At 41.5% G+C, this 22,390-nt stretch overlaps 1 protein-coding gene across 1 annotated transcript in view; it reads right to left on the minus strand.

Annotated features, from left to right (window-relative positions):
* Positions 1-636: 636 nt before the first annotated feature.
* The window catches only part of LOC129239105 (cubilin homolog), a 34,144-nt gene continuing 12,390 nt past the window's right edge, over positions 637-22,390 (minus strand). Inside the window, 14 exon segments of the mRNA XM_054874407.1 lie at positions 637-852; positions 915-1,018; positions 4,838-5,296; positions 5,384-5,600; positions 8,781-8,957; positions 9,023-13,222; positions 15,692-15,858; positions 15,932-16,418; positions 16,482-16,691; positions 16,758-17,122; positions 19,265-19,427; positions 19,493-20,331; positions 20,334-20,482; positions 20,552-20,863. Coding sequence (XP_054730382.1) covers positions 709-852; positions 915-1,018; positions 4,838-5,296; positions 5,384-5,600; positions 8,781-8,957; positions 9,023-13,222; positions 15,692-15,858; positions 15,932-16,418; positions 16,482-16,691; positions 16,758-17,122; positions 19,265-19,427; positions 19,493-20,331; positions 20,334-20,482; positions 20,552-20,863 — 7,993 coding nt within the window. The 3' untranslated portion in view covers positions 637-708.

Below are 22,390 nucleotides of genomic sequence, written 5' to 3' on the forward strand. Positions count from 1 at the left end.
GTAGGAAACCAACTTATTACTAATTTATATAATTTTATTTTGGTAGTTGAACTGTTCGAAAAACCCATCGATTGGCACTGGTTTTTATCTTTTAGCCTATCAGTCCTGCTATTTTCCTCATTAAAACAAAACAAATTTCCGAGAAAAACTCCACTCCATCGGGCACGCTGCAAGCAATCAAGAATTTTAAGGTATGAAGCTGAGCATATTACACAAGGCATTTGGACCCAACCCGTCGAAACAATATATTGCATAGGCCTACCAATAGATAAGGTAGACGTTCGGTGACTACAGGTCTTGATGAATTGCTACGACAACAACGGTATAAAATGAGTACTGTTCGTAATTTCTTGCATATGCAAGCTCCATACCTAGATTGACCGCACTTATTCAGTGGAAGCCAGAGTTTACATACTACACAATATTTGAATTAGTATTTTTTATCTTTGAAAATACGAAATTTAAGATTTTCATTAATTTCATCAACTTTTTCATTTTTATTTAATTTTTTTTTTCATTTTTTATAAATAATTTCTAATTAATTACATGAATATTACACAAATATAATATTTATTCAATTCTATGCAAGTCCACTGCCAAGCAGTGGTTCTACAAGTGGTGTATCAAAATGGCATCTTTGTGGTAATTGGGTCTGGGCTGTGTGGCTCAGACAACACCTGCACCACCACCACCACCTCCATTGCCATATTACATTAACATGTACTCGGGAATCTTATAATTTGAGTAGACTCCTTGGAAGTTTATAACCCAGCCAGTGCCATCGTAGTTGAGCGTTTTATGGAAGCGTATGGAAAGTGTACTGCCTTCGCTTTTATACATTTTTGGATTATCCTGAATGATCAAAAAATATTTAAAAAAAATGTAAATACAAAAAAATCGAAAATTTAATTTACCTCGCCACAAAAGCGTCGCACAACCGATTCCGAGCCATCGCTACTGGGTTCAATAATTTCCAAATAATCTGAGTGGCAAGTGTTCTTGGTGCCAAGATCGAAAACTGTTTGAGAAGGGATGCAAATATATATGTATTTAATATTAAATGTAAATATAAATAGATATGCTTAATTAATTATTATATAGCGGAGTCACAGTTTTCACGCACACAAATATTTATCCATTTTTTTTATTGATTGGAAAAATACTAATAAAAAATCCAGTTTTCAACATAAACACTATAGTATTGGAAAGATAAAAGCTGATTTTTCGGATATCGAAGTAAACGAAACTAAATTTTTTCTTTCTTGCTAACAAATTAGAAGCACATATTCATGTGAAATTATGTTAATATTCATACAATGGTGAGCATAACTGAGCGCATGATGATTTTTATTATTATATTAAAAAAAATTAGATTACATTTTCTACGAGGTTTGCACATCGGCCTCATGGGTTTTTGTGCCCTCTACTCATCACAGTACCTCATCCAGATCCAGTTCCCTTATTAAACTTAAGACAGAGCTGGGTTGCACTGAGCCTTTTTGCCTTTCTTCCGGCTGCAAATGGCCATGATATCTCAAGCTTCCCGCGCTATAGCGCTGCGTTGGATGAGAAGCCGCATTGAAGTCTCCTGAAATCGGTCACAGACACGACAAAAGTCAGTAGACCATATCTCGATCGTGTGCAGAAGACTAGTGAGTCTGCAGTGGCCTCTGAGAATGCCCGTGAGCATTCCTAGTTTAACCTTGTGGAGGGTTATGAGTTTTCTAAACCTCTTTTGGTTGTACCTGTCCAGTAAAGATCTCGCCTGGCATAGCCCGATAGCTTGGTGCCAACTAACCTCCCTTGGCCGCCTTAGCCCTTCACTCCTAAGCTTCTCAACGATGATGTGCTGTGCCATAGCAAGGAAGGACTCAGGTCCTATTAATGACTAGGCCGCAACCTCTCTCACCAATGCGTCCGCTATTTCGTTCCCAATTATAACCGTGTGTCTTGGGACCCAGATTAGCCGTATGCGATGGTGCGTCCCTAACATATTCAGTTTCTTGATACGGACCAGTGAGAACTTAATCTCATACAGGACGATATAGCATTGAGTTCCGCCTGACTATCGCTCAGAATGGCAACTCGCTCATTCCGAAAATTCTTGTCTAAGTTGATGTCTTGTCATAGACAAATGACATACACCCCCGCTTGGAAGATACTTGAAAAACTACTCATCGGCACTGTACGCTTAGCTTTGGGCCTCATATTCCAGCGCCTGTCCCTTCTGTGGTATTCGAGCCATCTGTGTACCAGTGCAGGGTACACTTCTGGAGTTTCCTTTTAAATTCAGGTATACTCCAGTTTATCTTATCGTCCAGTTCAATTCTGTACTTCTTTTCGAATTTGAAGACTTTTGTGATATCATCTCTGGGTAGTTGGGTAAGTGGAACCTGCAACCTTAGCAATTCCAGGAGGGGTTATAAGACCCGCAACTCCTGCAAACACCCCTTACTTGTTTATAACTGGATAGTACTGTCGGCTGCTGCGGTTTCAGCTGTCTGCAGCAGGTACTCTATCCATCTGCAGATGGGTCTCTGCACGTTTCTCTTCTCTAGTGCGCTATATCGAGGAGGGCACAGAGAACTGTTTCCTCACAGTCAAAGGTACTCTGGATCTCCGTGCATAGCTCATGCAGCGTAGTATTCGTAGATCTTCCTGCCCTGTACGCATTCTGGTTTTGATGGAGAGGTTTTATACGAAGAGTGTTTGATCCGATTTCATTATCAATGATATTCTCCATTGCTTTCAATATAAAGGAGGTCTAAAGGACTTACCCAGTGAATAGTCCTTTTTTCCTACTTTTGGTATGAAACCCCATTATGCCCTTCTTCACACTGTTAGTAGGTATGACAGCGAAAAATTGTCTCGCATTATCCCACCTAGACGTGGTATGATTTACTCCCCGCCTTGCTGGATTTTGTAATATAAAATAGTATTTAATTATGACTCTAGTCTGGTAATGCACGTATGCCCCTACGAAAACCATATTAACCCAAATTTCTTTTCAAATTTTTTGGAATAAAAAAACTCACTGTCAATTTTTGGTAGAGTTAAGAATGAAAATTATGAAATGCATTTCAGTTATACAGATCGGAAATTAAATACATCGTTTAAACTATTGTATTAACCTGAATTAATTGGTCAATTAACATCTAAAAAGTGGTTTAGTGACTTAGATACATTACGTGAATTATTTTTCAGCAAATGCACACGCTAGATGGTGCTGCGGTCGAAATATTTCGAAATTAGGTTTTACATTTGGGTAGAGGCATTAGCGCATTTTAATACTGATATTCACACCACTTACGATATTTAAAAACGTAATTTTATTTATAAAACAAAAACACGATTTTTTAAAGCATTTTCGTATATGGGCACAGCTCAATAAAATCTCGAAGTTTTTCGAAATATTTTAGAGCGGAAGTCTTAAAATATAATAAATTATATATTTCCGATGGGGAAACAGTACCGATTGGCTTTTTTTTTTGTATGCACCCTAAGGTAAAGCCAAAATAAACAAGACTCATCAAAATGTTTTTGATGGCGCCATCTTTTTAATGAGTTAGTGCGTTGGAAGTTACAATACATCCCCAGCTAACTTCCAGTGAAAGCTTAGAGACATTCCGTTAGGTGGAAGCGAAGTTATTGCGTCTAAAGTGTCAGTATGTTTGAGTTATCGGTACAAAAATGAGTTTCGAACAAAGAGCTAATATCAAATTTTTTATTAAAATCGGTAAAACGTTCACCGAAACATTTGAACTGATAAAAAAAGTTTATGGCAATGATTTTCTATCTTTACACGTTTCAGAGATGGTTGTGAGGACATAAATGTCAATGAACATACGGGGCGGACCGGGAAATCAGTAATCACCGAAAACTCCATCGAAAATGTTCGTAGTTTTATCAAAAATGAACCGAAACCATCATTGAAATTTATGGAAAAAAAAACATCGATTTATCTCATTTTAATGATTTGGGATTACGAAAGATCTGTGCACGTTTCATTCCGCATAAGTTAACTGTGCACCAAAAATTGCTCAGAATCCAACATTCGAAAGATCTCATTAAAGAGGCGAGAAAAGACGAGAACTTCCTTTACAACATTGTAACTGGTGATGAAAGGTGGTGCTTCCTACATGAACCTGAAACTAAGCCTCAAAGGAAGGTCCGAATGGAAGGTCCCAGACGAGCCGCTACCCAAAAAATCGCATTTGGCGAAGTCAAAAATCAAGTCGATGCTAATTTTTTTTATGATTCCAAGGGAATTGTCCACAAGTAGTTCGTGCCAACTGGCCAAACCGTCAAAGCAATTTTCTGTCTTGGCGTTTTGAAGCGTTTGCGAATTGAAGCGTTTTGTCGAATTCGCCATGAATACCTCGAAGGAGGAGGCTGGCGCTTATTGCATGGCAATGCACCATCTCATCGATCCACTCTTGTGGCTGATTTTTTGACTAGAAATAGCATTTTAACCATCAATCACTCACCGTATTCCCCTGATATGGCTCTCTGTGACCTCTACCTATTCGGAAATTTGTATTTGGCCATGAAAAGAAAACGTCTTGCTTCCGTAGAGGCCATATAAAAGGCTTGTACCGACATCCTGAAGGACTTTCCGGCCAATGACCTGAAACACTCTTCCGAAAAGCTTTTAGATCGCGTCAAACAGTGTATCGAGGCCAAAGAGGACTCATTTGAATAAATTAACTCGAAGTTATCAGAACAAAGCTCCTTTCGTTTCTATTTTAGCTCAGTCTTGTTTATTTTGGACTTCACCTTGCATATGTATGTGCTGAAGCTCCCTCGTTCATGTTTACTAAAATTTATAAAATCTTACCTTCGAAGTGCAACAACACATACAAATTTCCTGGCACCCGTATATTCCAACGGCAATCCGAATTATTTCGCACATTATTCGGATAGAATGGATTAACGATGGTGCCACGATTATTGTATAAATTCCCACCACATCCAACACCATCACGGCTAGCCAAATAAGTAATATCGAATTTCGTATAGTAGCCACTCATTTTGAAATGCAAACGCAACTTGTTCGTGGTGGAGAAAAGCGCCTTATCATTGCCGGTGTACGAGCAAATCTTTTGCAACGAACTATTCGTATAGGCATTAAAAACTTCGATATATTCTTTTTCGCAGGCATAATCGGCAAATGTCACATCCGCATAATAAAGGCTAAGTGTGTAGTTTTGTGGCGCTTCGATGTAGACGTCACACTCGTCTTCTGTTTCGGAGATTTGAATGCGACCTTGAGTGCCGGTAAAGTTGCGGAAGCAGCCTTGACATGAAGAAAGAAAATAATAAATATAAATATAAAAGGAGTGATTGAAAGTGGACACACAGGAAAATCTTTTGAATGGCATACCTTCCACAGCAAAAGCGCTTATGCTGAAGCCGGTTTTTTCGATTTCATCGTCAGTCTGGAATTTAATAATTAATGTGTTGCCCGTAGAGAAGAAATCATCGGGCAAGTGATTGCCACAGTAAACGAAATCGATTGCAAAATTACTCCAATCAACGCTACCCCTTTGACCATTGAAAACGAACTCAGTGCCGTAGCCTTTTTCAATTTTATCGGCGTCCTATAGTTGGAAAAATTTCATTTGTATGATTAATTTTAAGTTGCGTAACATATTTTTTCAGTACTAATAGTCTATTTCCACCAAGAATTTAACAACAGTTAAGAGCATTGTTAGGTTTCAGAGATATCAAGCATTTCTAACGTTAACTTAGGCTCACAACGGACCCATTTCGTGGTCTAAGTGACGTCGTTGTTTCTATGTGCGATGCGGCTGCCAAACCTAACCTAACGTTAACTTAAACAGCTGATTTTTGTTTACCAACAACAGATGTCTACTAGAGCTCCAAATCGCATGTTTATGGTATATTTATGCTAAAAATTTAAGAAAAAATTATTTTTTTAAAAGAAATTCTGCCACATAAAACCTAATTAATAATTCCTATTTGGTCTGCATTATTACAGCTATCTGGCTACGTCTAAAAGCAGCTCGTAAACAAATTATTAATAATATAAAATTTTCCGTAAGGCCAGTAAAGTTCAGTTAACTCTATTTGAAAAGTCAGTTTTACACAGGCAACAACAGTTTCAAAGTAATTTGAGCATTTCAAATCGTTATTTGACTAGCACATGGACATAAAACTGTCAAACTTTCTACTAAAACTTGGAAGGAAAGACGTTCGGCTGATGATCGGTATTATTACAGGACACAACCCGTGGGGTCAGCATATAAGCACCATTGGAATCATTGAGGGCTCAGTGTGCCTGTCTTGCTTGGAGGAAACGGATAGCACTGAGCATTTTCATTGTGAGTGTTCTGCCTTTGATAGAGTAAGGCTACGAGTTTTGGGTTCCAATGTCGTGAAAATGAGTAATATTCGTTCTCTAAAATTGGAACATATTTTCAGATTTACCTAAGAATCTGGAAAATTCTCACAGGACTAACTACCTCTGTCTCTGTCTCTGTCTCTGTGTCTGTCTCTGTCTCTGTCTCTGTCTCTGTCTCTGTCTCTGTCTCTGTCTCTGTCTCTGTCTCTGTCTCTGTCTCTGTCTCTGTCTCTGTCTCTGTCTCTGTCTCTGTCCCTGTCTCTGTCTCTGTCTCTGTCTCTGTCTCTGTCTCTGTCTCTGTCTCTGTCTCTGTCTCTGCTTCTGCTTCTGCTTCTGCCTCTGCCTCTGCATCTGTCTCTGTCTCTGCCTCTGTCTCTGTGTCTGTCTCTGTCTCTGTCTCTGTCTCTGCCTCTGCCTCTGTCTCTGCCTCTGTCTCTGCCTCTGTGTCTGTCTCTGTCTCTGTCTCTGTCTCTGTCTCTGTCTCTGTCTCTGTCTCTGTCTCTGTCTCTGTCTCTGTCTCTGTCTCTGTCTCTGTCTCTGTCTCTGTCTCTGTCTCTGTCTCTGTCTCTGTCTCTGTCTCTGTCTCTGTCTCTGTCTCTGTCTCTGTCTCTGTCTCTGTCTCTGTCTCTGTCTCTGTCTCTGTCTCTGTCTCTGTCTCTGTCTCTGTCTCTGTCTCTGTCTCTGTCTCTGTCTCTGTCTCTGTCTCTGTCTCTGTCTCTGTCTCTGTCTCTGTCTCTGTCTCTGTCTCTGTCTCTGTCTCTGTCTCTGTCTCTGTCTCTGTCTCTGTCTCTGTCTCTGTCTCTGTCTCTGTCTCTGTCTCTGTCTCTGTCTCTGTCTCTGTCTCTGTCTCTGTCTCTGTCTCTGTCTCTGTCTCTGTCTCTGTCTCTGTCTCTGTCTCTGTCTCTGTCTCTGTCTCTGTCTCTGTCTCTGTCTCTGTCTCTGTCTCTGTCTCTGTCTCTGTCTCTGTCTCTGTCTCTGTCTCTGCCTCTGTCTCTGTCTCTGTCTCTGTCTCTGTCTCTGTCTCTGCTTCTGCCTCCGCCTCTGTATCTGCCTCTGTCTCTGTCTCTATTCTTTCTACCTCCTTCTCTGACACTTATCTCCTTTCCCCGTTAGGCTTTTTAGCCTGAGTGTTTTGGGAGCCATCAAATCTCTTGGTACTCCTTGGCTCGATCATTTCAAATTTCAATTATAACATATGGGCTGAAAAGTCCCGGGCCTAACACATACATTGATGGCAATAGTTTTATTGCATTCACCTCTTTTTCAATTAGTGCTAACCTTAAAGAAATTTCGTGATATTCATTAATCCGTGAGTTATTGTGCTGAGACTGACGCTACTTTTGTTATTTTCAAAACAATAGATCAAGAAGAATTTCGTATTTAAATTTTGCACTGCTTCTTGATTGGACAAAATATAGCACAAGTGAAGCAATGGCTTCAAAAATGTTATGCTGACTCCGCTCCATCAGAAACAAATATAAAACAATGGTTTGCTGACTTCAAACGCGATCGTAGAGAAGCCAAACACCGATGAGGCACAACGCAGTGGACGTCCAAACGAGGCGGTAACACCAGAAAAGATAAAAAAAAATCCACAAAATCGGTTGAAATGATCGAAAAGTGAAGTTGCATGAGTTAGCTGACATCGTAAAGATATCAAAAGAACGTCTTGGCTTTATATTGCATGAGAATTTGGCTATGAGAAAGCTTTGCTCAAAGTGGGTGCCGCGATTGTTCACTGTTTTTCAAAAACACGAACGTGTTGATGGTTCTGAGCAGTGTTTAGCCATGTTCAAACGTAATAAACCGGACTTTTTGCATCGATATGTGACAATTGATAAAACGATAATCCAACTGTACAACAATCGATATTTTGGGATGTAAGTGGCGTAATATTTATCGACTATCTTGAGTAGGGAAATACCATCAACAGTGAATATTATATAGCATTATTGCAGCGTTTGAAGGCCGAAAATGCAAATAAACGTCCGCATATGGCAAAGAAAAAAATTGTGTGTCATCATTAGACAACGCATCGGGTCACAAGTCAATCAAAACAATGACAAAACTACATGAATTGAACTTCGAATGGCTCCTACATCCACCGTATTCGCCAGATTTAGCTCTCACCCCCTACGAGTTGTTCGCAGATCTAAAAAAACTGCTCGCCTATATTGCGCTCGAGTAAAAAGGATATCGCCGAAACTGAGGCGTATTTTGAGGAAAAGGGTAAATTAAATAAAAATGAAAGTTCTACAAAAATGGCATTGAAATCCTAGAGCGGCGGTAAAATGATTGCGTTGCTCTTGATGGAACAAAAAGCGTGTTTTCTTTGTTAGGCCAGGGACTTTTCATCCCCATTTATAGTTAAGCATACACTGCAGTTAGGGCTCCGTGGATATAGACTATAACTTACTTCTTTGTTATAAATTCTCAATGTATCTCCACCGCATCTGCCTGTGGCGTTGGTGCCTTCCAAATCGAAGCGTTCAAACTTCAAATGTATTGTTTTTGCACTTTTGACTTTCCACAAGCAATTCAACTGCTTGCCATAAAGTTGATTTGGTTCATTCGGTGAACTTAAAACCAATTTCTGTCAAAAAAAAGTTTACATATTGAGTTTGCGCTACTAAAACAACACGCTCACACCCCACTCACCTCTTTGCCCTTGACCTCTAACTCCACATTGCCACATATCTTGGGTAAAGATGTTATTTTCGCGCTAAAGCCAGCACTTGCCCCCGACGAGTCACTAACGAAGCGCATAAATAATGTATTACCTGAAGACATAAGTCTATGTGGCTCCACATGACCGCAAAATGTACCAATCAAGTCCCCGAAAGGACCGCCACCATCGCGCACTTCTAAGAAATCATCCTGGCAATTCTCGCTTTCCTCGATATGAAAGCTATTGAAATCTACAAATAATTGTCTGCCATGTGTGGTTGTAAATATGTGCGCACAATCCAAGTTATTCGAGTAGCCGCTCGCGTATTTGTTGAGTTCGTAAGTCGAATTGTCTGCGCCCAGATAGACTTTCTCATCACAATTTGGCAGGAATGTGATGAGCGCTTTGAAGCCCATCGAGTCAATGCTCCGGTCTGTATAGGTATGTATTAATGCACGATTGCTGGCAATATGCAATGGTGGTATGAGGCCAGTAAGGTTGCCACAGAATTTGGCAATACGTTGGTCCTCGACTGGCAAAAGCGACTTGTACACCTCGACGCCGTCAAAGTCACACGATGCATCGCTCTCGTAGTCAAAATACTCAAACTTGATGAGTATCTTGTAATCATTTGGTGCAGTTAGATTCCAATTGCATTCACTGTTTGGTGGAAAAGTACCATCTTTATAATGACGGGGCGTCTCTATCACCGTCGAGTTATGAATTGTGTAGCCACATATATTATTACTGTAGGCGAACTTAAAACCCTTGGATGAAAATGAATGGTCCGTGCGTAAAATCACTGAAATTTTGTCACCACGGAACTCATGGGAACGTTTGGTACCACAAAGTATAGTCTCCTCTGGCGGCATATCTTCGTAGAACGTGGCGACTGTAACATTATCGAAGAGACAACGTGTAATTGGTGGTTCTTCCACCTCGAAGTCCAAGAACTGCATCATCACGCCGGTCTTAGTTTTCTGCTCCTGCACAATGGTATAATTGCACATCAAATTGTTTTCATAACGCCACGGATAGCCGGGACTGGTCATGTGCTGCGACTCACTTGTCGCATATAGAATACCACCACAATTGCGTTCGAAATTTGCCGTAAAGCCATCACCCACCGTCTCCGCATCTGTGCGGAAAATTAGGCGCATCTCCGTTGTTGTGCTATTCACTGATTGCGGCGGTTCACGCCCACAATATCTGCCCAGATCTTGCCAAGTGCCATTCACCGTCGTCCTCTGCTGCACCAACAAATAATCTTTGGTGCAATCCTTACTTGATTCAATAAAGAAACGTTCAGTAAAATAGAGTCCAATATGAAAACCAGGATCCGTTGTTAATTCCCACACGCATTCAATGTTATTCTTGTATTGATCACTAAACGATATGGGTCGATATGGATAAGTGAGTTTACCACCACAACCGCTGCCCTGTTTCATGGACAAATTGAACTTGGATTGGGTCTCATAGTTACGCGTGTAATACTCAATAAATACACCGCGCTCCACAACCATATTATCCATGGAGGATTGTGTGCAAAAGCGTCCCAAATGGGGGTAATTCTGATTCGGTCCACCATACACAATTAGATACTGCTCTTCACATGAGCCCTTGAAATCTGTTGACAACGAAACTTCGATCTGTATACCAGCAGCCCAGTAATCAAGATCTTCTGTGTCATCCACACTGAACTCGTGATCGGGCCACACTGCCCAAGCGCACTCCAATACGCCGGTATAAATGCCCATTTCCGGCTGTGTAATATTTAGATCGGTGTAAATCGAACGTATGCCACCGCATTTATAAACTTTGTACTTCAAATCCAAGTTGATGAGTCTGTTACGTCTGTTGCCCATCAATTTCATTGTAATCGGATAAGGTAGCCGAACAACGGCTTGGGTCTCATTTTTACATAAAAGATCAGGCACTATTTGTTGCGCGTTCAATTCCAACTTCAAAGGCGTCACAAAGCTGCAAAGCGATGAGTACAGAGATGAGTACAGAGGACTTGTAAAGTCCCTTTCGTAACGTTCCACTTGTAACGATAATGTTTCATTATCTTGCATTTTGAGTGCATAATTGCAGTAGATATCGGTATCGTTGTGGCGACTGAAACTCACTGCGCCTTCAACATCCATCAAATCGAAGTTATGACGGCACACCTGTGAGTCCTCATTCGAGGAGAAACGCAATCTGAAGCCACGATGTTGACTGAACGAAAGCAAAAATGCATCAATACCCATTGTGTTGTCCGTGGAGTAGATCACTGCTGGTGGGTTATTCGAGACGCGCGCAATAATCGATTGCATTTCGAAATCATTAGCGAAGCTAAGTCGTCCACGGAAGGAGCTCATATGGCCGAACGAGTTAGTTGTATTTAACGGCGCACCGGTGTCGAAATCGATGATTTCGACCTTGACGCGCTTACCTTTCGGTACGCGTATGTACCAGGAGCAATGTGTCGGCCGACTGACACCCTGCGGATAGCCCGGTGTATAGAGTGTGCCGCGATTCGCATTTATCGTCTCGCCGCAACGTGTGCCGATAGCAGAATATGTGAGCTTGAAAGTGTGTGGTGACGAATTAGCGCTCTGAATGTGATAACGCACAACCAATTTATTTGTTTCAACAATGTACGCTTTATCCTTGCGATTGCCACAAATGCGTAAAGTATCTGTAACGTTATCTGAACCATCGTACGTAACGATCTCTTGCAGCTCCAAGTGGCTGCCGTGCGCACACTCCTCCGTGTCGGGCAATTCCATATTTTCTACAATAAATTTAATTGTACTACCACCGTCCACTTCGATTGTGTATACACACTCGAAATCGTGAGCATTATTTAGTAGAGAAAAATCAGGTGAGTTTATTTCACCTTGATTCTCATAGTATGAACCGCCGCAACGGCCAATCGAAACTATGGCCTTAAAGCCCACATGTGGCTCTGAGATATCAGTGAAATATTTTACACGTAAAACATTACCACTCGTATACTTCATGTTCGGTTTCTTTTTGCCACAGAAAATGCCGATCAGAGGCATGAGCTCGGTCGCACCATCATTTAGCTGCACATATTCACGATCACAAGCCTCCGTCTGACTATCCGACGTTGCCAAATCGAATTCATCTTTAAACTCCACGGCGATTATATGATGCGCTGGCGCCTCCACCCGCCAAATGCATTCCGAATGCGGATTTGGTATGTTGGGATAATTGGGCGAATTTATGGTTTTCTCTTGATCCAAACGTGTGCCCTCTGTTAGAACCAACACATCCGAACACTCGTGACTTATCTCTTCATAATAGAAAGCGGCTCTGAAACGTGGGAAGGAGGTACGTGAAAATTTTATAAATGCACGATTCGAAGTGGTCTCCAATAGATCCGTGATATTATTCTCACAATATTTGCCCTTGCCGAGGAAGGGTGAGTCTTCTGCCAAGCCATTGCGTACCAAAAAGTAGGCGCGACATATATTCGATTGGCTGTCCGGCGCAAGATAAGACTCCACAAATCGTATGCGTATACGTCGACTTTGACGTACTTGTATTTTCCAGACGCAGTCCGTTTGGAAATTGTTTATGCCACTCACTAAATTTGTAATATTAACTAAAGCCTGTCTAGCAGTCATCTCTGAGCCGCAGCCAACTCTTGATCTTGCTGAGAAACCCGTCTTATTGACACTATTGTCGGTGATGAAGTTGAGCTTCAGATAAGGTGTGCCATGGTACTCTTTTTGCACGTTAACGGGTTTTTTACATAATCGGTCCAACTCCTGCCAACTTTGTAGATCATTACTAGCAGATACTGTGACGTAATCTGCAGCACATTCGGCCATATCTTCCAAATCGACCTTAGTCATTTGTAGCGTAACATGAGTGGCAGGATTCGTTGGCATTAGAAGCCAACTGCAGTTCAGGGAGCTGGCATAACCGTTAGGATAACCAGGCGAATTTACAAAAACCAATAAACCGGTATTTATAGAATAAATTTTCTTGCCGCAAATTGCAGCATTTTCTTCCAGGGTTTGATTATTTTTTAATTCCTCCTTCGAGAGTGTAGACCATTCGAATTTGAAGGGACCACGCGAAGCTTTGATGTACAGTATATTTGTACTTGAACGGACGAAATTCGTATTTGAATAATCGATCTGGAGTCCAATATCTGAATAACCGTCGAAGAACTGTTAAAAAAGAAAAATATTAACATCTACTGATAAGATTGGCAAATAAAATATAAAATAGTATATAAAAAGATTTAGAATTGGCAGTGCGGAACTCCAAAGTTTGATAATCCTTCGTATAGTTTCTCTCTTCTTTCCCTACGCCGTATTTTCATCGTATAACGTTTCCGCGAGTCATTATTAGGTTGGAACCAAACCCACGCGCTTTGAATTAATAGTCCAATTTTTTAGGCTGGCATACGAGTTTCATCTTAGCACAAACCTACAGCTTTAGTTCACCCTATTTTTGAGGTTATCTCAAAGCACTTATCACTACATATGAGGCCACCATTTATTACCAGGTGAACTATTCCCCAAGACAGCTAAGGAAGGTGTGAATAACTCCGCGAGATCCTCCAGACAGCTACGGCATAGATGCTTAACGGACAAAGTTCAGAAAGAACTCCCACAATACTCGGCAGCTTCGGCTTCGTTCATCTCAGAAGTTCCATGGAGCTCCTCCTATCCACGCTTGGCCGGCACGACCTCGCGAAAGTGGTGTCAAACGCTTGCTGAGTTCACACGAAGCTCACCTTTCCCGGAACACACCACCGGTAGTCAATAGAACCCCATTCTCACATTTTGGAGAGACCACCTCATTGGTATCATGTCTAGCTAGCTTATTAGTTGAGCATTTCCTACTACCGTGCCTTAATTTAGTTTCGTAACTTAATTTCCCTACTAGTTTCGAGCACACTCAGTACATTAATTACCAGGAATAAATGTTGAGTTTACCAACACTTGTTACACTAGTGAGTAGCTACTCGACTGCTTATTTGATAGCGGCTACCACCAGGCAATACGCATTAGAGGCTTGGTAGTCTGAACTTAAGCTTGAGCTCGCAGAATATTCCCACCCAACGTTTCAGCTTCGAGCAATGCGTGCACAAGTTCATCGAGCTCTGTCTGCAAGTCACTCTTATAGCTCGAGCCGCTAAGTCTGTGCTAGAGCAAAAGTAGTCTAAAGTGTCCTGCTGATTGAATAAGGGCAAACATTTGGACTATCCCCAGCCTCTTAAGCACCGTCGTGCTCTCCAGCGAGTTACACCAGACGATAACATAGTACGACGAAATTGATTTTGCAAAACGATTATAGAGCCAATAGATTACCCTAGGTGAAAGTCCACCTGTTTACCAAGTGGGGCCCTCAAGGCAACTGATATCTACTTTGTAGGGTGCTAAGTATACAATTGCCCTGAATACAGCGCCTTTTTGGCTGGGTCATATCGTCCTCATGCGTACAAACACTCCGGCTCTGAAAGTATTCGCTGCGGTATCAGCTAGTGGTAACAGAGGAGAAGGGCGCTGGAAAGATCAGGTGGGGAAGGGCATCGCTTCACTCCGTTAAACTCGGCCAAAATCGCGAAAGCGGTTATCGCGCCAATTAGAAGAAGTGGCAAGCCCTTATTCTCTAACACTCAAAAGGACAACGGACGACAACGGTACCAATTGACAGTGTGTCTAACCACCTTGGGGGGGTTCGAGGCCTATCTACAACTCCGCCGTACTATGGATCCGGCACCCGGTTGCAATGCACCTCCACATCGAGCCAAAAAGGCTCTACCCGCATTTTGATGTTAAACCACAACCACCATGCTACTTCACGATGGGCCGTCCTCAAGAACAGGTCAGAGCAATCTCCGAGGACTCCCGTTCCCCGAGGTACCAGATTTAAGTCTCCAATAAGACTTCGTAGCCAAGACTACTACTAATTGAGCTCTCATACAGCTTTGGACTGGTGCACATACCCCAAATCCCACAACAGCACACTCAAACCTCCAACTAATCAACTGAACGTCTAAAAATTCCTTCACCGTCTGAATACTTCACGCGCATACTGACCTAACAATTTGACATTCCGACGGGTGAAGACTACACACTCACATCATACCGTCCATCGGTCTAACTAATCCCCACACACATAAGATTCGTAATGTCTGAGTGCATCAGATACGGAGGAAACCCAAGCTAAGGGAAAATACCTTTAAGCAGCATTGCCACCGTTTTGTCCATCGATATGTCAACCCTCACATCTAACCCCCAATTGTGAGCAAGTGTAATAAGTTGCCCAACCAATCTTTCCAGATCCACAAATGACCGGCCCTCCGCCAAAATGAGAAGATCGTCCGCATACGCACAACATTTACAGAGAGGCTCTAACTGCCAAAGTAGGGAGTCCATCATTATGTTCTAAATAAATGGGACACAAAGGACCTCGAGTCACCCCAATCTCCACACTTCCACACATACCCACTATGAAGGTTTTCCTGCCCGAAAACTAACTCCATCACAGAGCAATTTCCGGACATCCAAGCTCCTCAGCGGAGGTAATCAAATGCCCCCTTGAAGTCAATAAACATGCCAAGGACGTATTTATTGACGTTTTCCCTAGCTACACTCAGAACATATTTTTTGTTGTACAGTACTAACCTTAATAAATGGTATATCCACATCTACGATATGATGTATTTGCACCACCAGCACATAGTCCTTGTGGACCGTTATACGCCAACTATAAGGGTCATCTGCATGGAATTTGGTAGGATAATGCGGCGACTCTATTGTGCCATTTGTGCCATTGATCTCATTGTGTGTTGCTAGCGAAACGGGAAGGATTTATTTATTTATATATAAATTAGATGCTTGCACTCTCATTAGAAGCCTACTTACCATAGTTATAAGATATCAAAAAACCATTGCCCACACCATCATTATCGCTGCCAAATTTCAACCACATTGATTGGGCACCAATTATGGGTGGTGGTATGTTCGTACTACAGAATAAACCAAGCAAACGACCACTTTCACTTGAGTCACGCACCTCCAGATAATCTTTATTGCAGCCCTCTGATTCTTCCAAATCGAGTGATTCAATTGTCAGTACAATCGAGTTGCCTTCACTCACTTCAATATTCCACTCGCAATTGATATTCACCGGATATGAGGAGGGATAGTAAGGTGAAGCAAATGTTCCTCTCAACGATGCATAATAACCACCGCACCAATTATCCATCAATAGGTAATAGCCCTCAAATTCTGTGGTAACATTCAGTGGCACCACGATGGTGAGGGCATTTCCATTAGAAATAATATTTGGTGGATGTGATCTGCAAAATCTGGCACGCAATGCACCAGTTTCGTCCGCGCCGTCATATATCTAACGTTTGTAAGGCAAGCATGGAGTTATTTACACGAAAATTACTGCATTCCTTCCATTTACCTTAACCCCTTGATTGATGCAATCCTCCTCTGTCGGCGCCGACATTGCTACCAGTGGACTCAGTTGCACATGTGTGGGTATGAATTGTATGTGTTTGCTAAGATCCTTTGCTATCAAATGCCATGCGCAAGTTTCATTTGTAACCGCATTGCGCCTGACTGCGATATAATCCATATCATCTTCACCAATTTCAATGCGTTGACCGCAATTCTATTTATAAACAGATGCATGTTTTCAAATAATTGAATGTACATTTACATAGGAATTGCGAATTACCTCCTTGAAGCTCAATTTGAAGCCCTTCGACTCTATGCTATCGTCGCTCTCAAAGCGCACTATCGCCGTATTGGTAGTGGTAACCCATTCATTCTGCGCTGTTTCCGACAAGTCACACTCCTTGAACAAGAGTTTACCCTCCTCTGCTGGTGTTTCGTCGTCACTGTTGGCACCCTCGTAAGCCTCTACAAAGTCCATTTCACATGAGAAATAGCTTTCCATTTCGATTTCTTCCAAAGTCAGGGTGATTGAATGATGTGGCGTTACTTCGATAGTCCATTCACACCTCGCCTCCGGTGGATAATTAAGCGGATAATTAGGTGATGTGATTACACCATTTCTGCTGCTCAGCACACCACCACATTCTGTGCAAATAATCAAAGTAGAGTTATTACGAAATGGATAAAATAAATGTATTGAATAAGGCAATTTGAGAGAGCTACGAAAAAAACGGAACACCCGCCAGATGATGCTCTGAGTCAACTGATTTGAGATCTGTTTTTTTTTTTGTTTTTTGTTAGGTTGCCATATCTATGATTAACATTCCTACCAAAATTGTATCGCCATCGCTCGAGATTTGTAAAAGTTACGCCGCCTTAAGTAAATCTACCTCTGCACGTGTTTTCTATTTTTACAGTTTTAAAAATGGATTCCGCACCATTGAAAACCTTAGAAATATTAACCGCTTCAAGCTGCTGATGAATTTCATAAGATTTGTGATATTTAAGGGGGTATTCTAGTCTAGAAATTTGAAAAAATCGAAAAAAATTTTTTTTCAAAATTTGATAGTTTAACTATTCAAAAATATCTCCCTAAAAGGATTTTTCAAAATTCGAATTATTTTCGAAGCTACAACTATTTTAGTGACGCGACAGCTTGACTGGTTTGAGCGGACGCAGAACTTCAAAAGTGTTTTTCTCGCCATTTTATGGAAAAAAATTTTTTTTCCGTTTTTTCTGGTTCATACGATAATGACATTCATATTAATTAAGAATTTGTATTTTTTTTTTTTTTCAGATGACCACAAGGGTAGAAATCGTGACGACGGGGACACTGCCTTTTTTCCCCCCCCATCCACTTCAAGGACACATAACTCCATGAAAATTCATTTTTTTTTGTTCAAATTTATTTTGTGTGCTAATATATGAATAAATAAATGATAAAAAAATGTATCGTAAAAATATCAATAGCTTTTTTTTATTCATCGTCAAAAAATGCTCGAAATTCGGGCCTCTAGACTAGAATACCCCCTTAAGTCCGCAATATCTGCGGGTGTAGCGAAAAAGTGTGAGCCAGATGTTTAAACCTTGGCCCGACGAGAGCAGGCAGCTGAGAAGAAAGTACTGAGATGATTCCACTTCATCCCCCAGACAGCTTCTGCAGAAAGGGCTTGACGAAATGCCAAGCCTCACCTAGCGGACAGTGTCCGGTGAGGATACCTACCAAATTCGATAGCTGTGGCTTTGTTGGCCTTAGAAGTTCCCGAAATGGATTATGGGACTGGATTGGCCATGTTCTTCGCAAAGGGAACGATGACTTAACAAAGGCCGCCATTGACTGGAACCCCCAAGGAAGCCACAGACGTGGAAGACCTGCGAATACCTGGAGACGACTGCTGGAAGGAAGTTAAACGCTTGGCGCAAAACAGACCCGAATGGAAAAAAATCGTTGTGGCCCTATGTTTCACACTAGAACTCTAGGAAATTATGAGGTTGATATAATTTTCTACAGCCTTCTACAAAAATAAGGTGGGAAGTAAAGCACTTTGCAATTATTTTTATGAGTATTACGTGTATAAGTAAGTGCGTGATTACCATTCGGAATTCACAGAGAGGTCGTTGACTCGAATCTCGGTGAAAGCAAAATTAATAAAAACATTTTTCTAATAGCGGTTGCCCCTCGGCAGGCAATGGCAAACCTCCGAGTATATTTCTGCCATGAAAAAGCTCCTCATAAAAATATCTGCCGTTCGGAGTCGGCTTGAAACTGTAGGTCCCTCCATTTGTGGAACAACATCAAGACGCACACCACAAATAGGAGGAGGAGCTCGGCCAAACACCTAACAGAAGTGTACGCGCCAATTATTTATTTTATTTTTTTATTATGTGTGACCAGTAGTCATTGAAGGGTTAAAGTCTCGGGCTGATATATTCAAAAAGCTGGTTCACGTGCTCTTTAAAATGTGAACTTGCTATAGATTTAAATGAAGTAAAGTTGTGTAAAATTAATTTCTGGGTAAGACTGCCTGAATAAAAAAAACCGGTTTTGCTCACCGGCATAGCCAGCCTTGAAAAGAGTTTAACAAACTTAATTCGTTAGGTGACAAGGCGAATCTATTACAGGTAGTATCGGTAAATCAGCTGATTTGAATGAAGCAAGGCGAATTCATTCTTTGTTTTCTACATTGCCAATACTTTTCTTTGACAATCAAACGTAGAAAATATTGTTGTTGGTCTAGTGCCACCACCTTTAATGGATGCGCCTTGGTTACGTGATAAAAAACTTACGTGACTTCAATATTTTGTAGGTCGCTTTGAAACCTTTTCCATTATGTTCCTTATTGCTGAAGAACCGCACGAACAGGATATGACTCGAACTGGTGATAACCAAATTGGTCTGACTCCCACAATGACGCTCCTTATAATTGTTGCTGTGAGAATGGCTGGATATCTAAAGACAATAAATATCGAGGTAGCACAACTCTATATTAGCTGGAATATTTTACTATACATTACCACTAGCGCATCATTGGTGCAATTAACTGTTTCTTCAATGTCCATATCCGATATCGTCAACTCAACGCCATGCCCCGGCGTTGTTCTTATTTCCCACATACATTCCACGTCGTTGGGATAGGGTAGGGGAGCATTTGGCGATTGGAATTCACCCGTTTCGCGGTGGAATATCTGAACACAGCCGAACATAACATATTCCAAGCGAAAATTCACCCGACTGCTATTCTGTATAATAGTTAGTATGTTTCCAGTTGTAGTAAAGTTATCATTTGGCGATAGTAGATGCATTATAGTTTCGTTCTTGCCGGGCTCTTTGAAGACTACATCCCGACCGCCGCCAAGTTTCTCATAATGTGAGAACTGTAGTACGATGCGATTACCCTTTGGCGCTTGAATAGTCCACGAACAGTTGATGGGATCATTGAAGTAGGGATTACCATAGTTGGGACTTTCGATTACACCACTAATATCGTTAATAGTTCGTGAGCAATTCGAATAGTAGGATAATAGAAAGCCACGTTCGCGCTGACTACCATCACTATGGAAACGTAGCATTGCCTCATTGCTCGTGGTGAAAAGCTGTTTGGATTCTTGGCTCTCCAGATGACACAATTTCGCCAATAGCGGATGAGAGGCGCTACGTCCATTATAGATTTCCAAATAATCATAATGACATTCGAACAATTCTTCAATCTCTAGATCTTCAATGGTAAAATGTATGGATGAGCCTTTTGCCACCTGGATATGCCACTCGCAAACACTATTGTGTGGATAAGCACTTGGGTAGCGCGGTGACGAGATTACACCAGCATCCGATATCAAATTACCACCGCAGCCATGACATACCAGTGTATTTGAAATCCACGCGCGCTGCGAAAACTATCACTATGGAAGTGCAACCGCAACTGATGAGTGAACGATGGTATTTGACGTGGTATTAAAGATCCACAATATTTGCCGATCAATGGAGATTGTGCCGAACCGCCATTACTAGAAGATAAATACGCACGTTAGTGCCAACAAACATTTCTACTAAGCTATTCATAAGGCTACACCTACCGGATCTCCAACCAGTCTTTGTCACAGTGTTCGCTCGATTGCAGCTCAAACATGAGAATATCCAGTTTGATTTGTGTATTCTCAGGAGTATTGATTACCCAAATACAGTCAATGATATCTGTGTAATTGGCTGGATAGGCGGGAGAAAAAATTCTTCCTGTGGAGGAGAATATTTCGCCACCACATTGCTTGGTAAGATCTATGAATTCGTAAGTGGCCTCGAAACCGCCAGCCGAATCAGAGCTATCTGATACGAATTTGAGTGTTAAGAGGCGTGAGTGACTTGAGAAAGAAGGAGGTGTGTCGCAGTACCTAAAATGGATGTAAATAACTCATTTATTGTTGATTAAAGTCTAAAGAAATTGGTTCAATTTATTAATGCTAAGTTTTTGAGTTGACAGGGTGGCGCAGTTCAGCAAGTAGAATATGTCTGCTTATTCGACAATCAGCAAATAAAACAAGACAGATAAAACTAGAGAGAAGGAAGCAAGAAAAAAAAAAAAAAAGGAAAGACACTTAATATGTAGTCCGGGAGCCAGGGGTCATTTTGACCTAATCATTTCATGCCAACTGATTTTAATACTAAAGGCAGACGCCATCCAATGGATGACGAAACCAATCGTCACCTGATCCAGTAGCGGTGGATACGTGCGTGGAATGCTGCGAAACGTGTCGAAAAAAAATTTTTAATAACTCATTTAATACCGGCTGAAATTTTTTTTGTGTATTGTTGACATTTAGTAGAATAAAAAAAAGTAGTCAGCTGCGCCGCAGAGGGGGGAAAATACGTCAGCTGAACAGGTGAACTTGTAAAAAACTTCGTATGTGGCGCTACAACCGAGTGTCGGTTTTGGCCGAATCCAAAATAGCGCGCCAGCTTTTTCTGTCCTGCGCTCGTTGGGGCCAGTTGGAAATCTCGATTGCTGACAGGTCCTGCAGCATTTGGTCCTTCCCACGAAGATGTGGTCTTCTTCTTCCACGTCTTCGTTTTTGGGGTACCGTGTCGTAAGTTCGCCTAGCTGGAGCGTCTTTTTTTATACGGGTGGCATGGCCAAGCCAGAGTAGCCGCTGTACTTTTATAGGCTTAACTAAGTTCATGTGCCTAAAAAAGCTCTTACAACGTGCTGTTCCACGCGAGTACTCCTCACTAACGTGGAGGGGGCCAAAGATCTGACGTAGAATTTTTCTCTCGAAAGCTCCCAAAACTTAATCATGTTGACATCGTCCATATTTTTGCGCCATATAGCAGGACGAGAATGATAAGCGTTTTGTAGAGTGTCAATTAGGTCGTTCAAGAGGCGGGGCTCTACTTTACAATTACCTATTGAGCCCATAGTAGCACCTGTTGGCAAGAGTTATTTTCCATTTGATCTCCAGACTGACGTCATTTATGCTGTTAATGCTGGTGCCAAGGTGATCAAAGTTCGTCACAACTGCGATTAGATGGTTATCAACACTGATATATTGTCCCAAATGCGAAGGCTCCTGTACGTTGGCAACAGCTACTTTATTTTACCCGCATTCGCAGTAAGAACCAAATTGCTCGCCTCTCGCTTAAAACTACAGTATGCCGAGCACACTGCGCTGTTACTGGTATAAGATAGTACCAATGCGGTTCAGCTCGGCAGCGCGAAAGATTTTTTCCAGCAATTTCCAACTTGTCTGAAACCTCGCTTGGTATCGAACGGGTACGAGAGGTTACTTCCAATTCCGATGGCGCTTGTGGTAAGACGCAACGTCATTCTACACAGCCGTATTAGTTTTGCGAGGGTACAAACTCAGACATAGCGGCAAACATATGATTTCTATCCATGCTATCAAAGGTGCGTTTGAAATTGA

This window comes from Anastrepha obliqua, chromosome 2 (genome assembly GCF_027943255.1).
Source record: "Anastrepha obliqua isolate idAnaObli1 chromosome 2, idAnaObli1_1.0, whole genome shotgun sequence".
In the NCBI taxonomy this organism is placed as follows: domain Eukaryota; kingdom Metazoa; phylum Arthropoda; class Insecta; order Diptera; family Tephritidae; genus Anastrepha; species Anastrepha obliqua.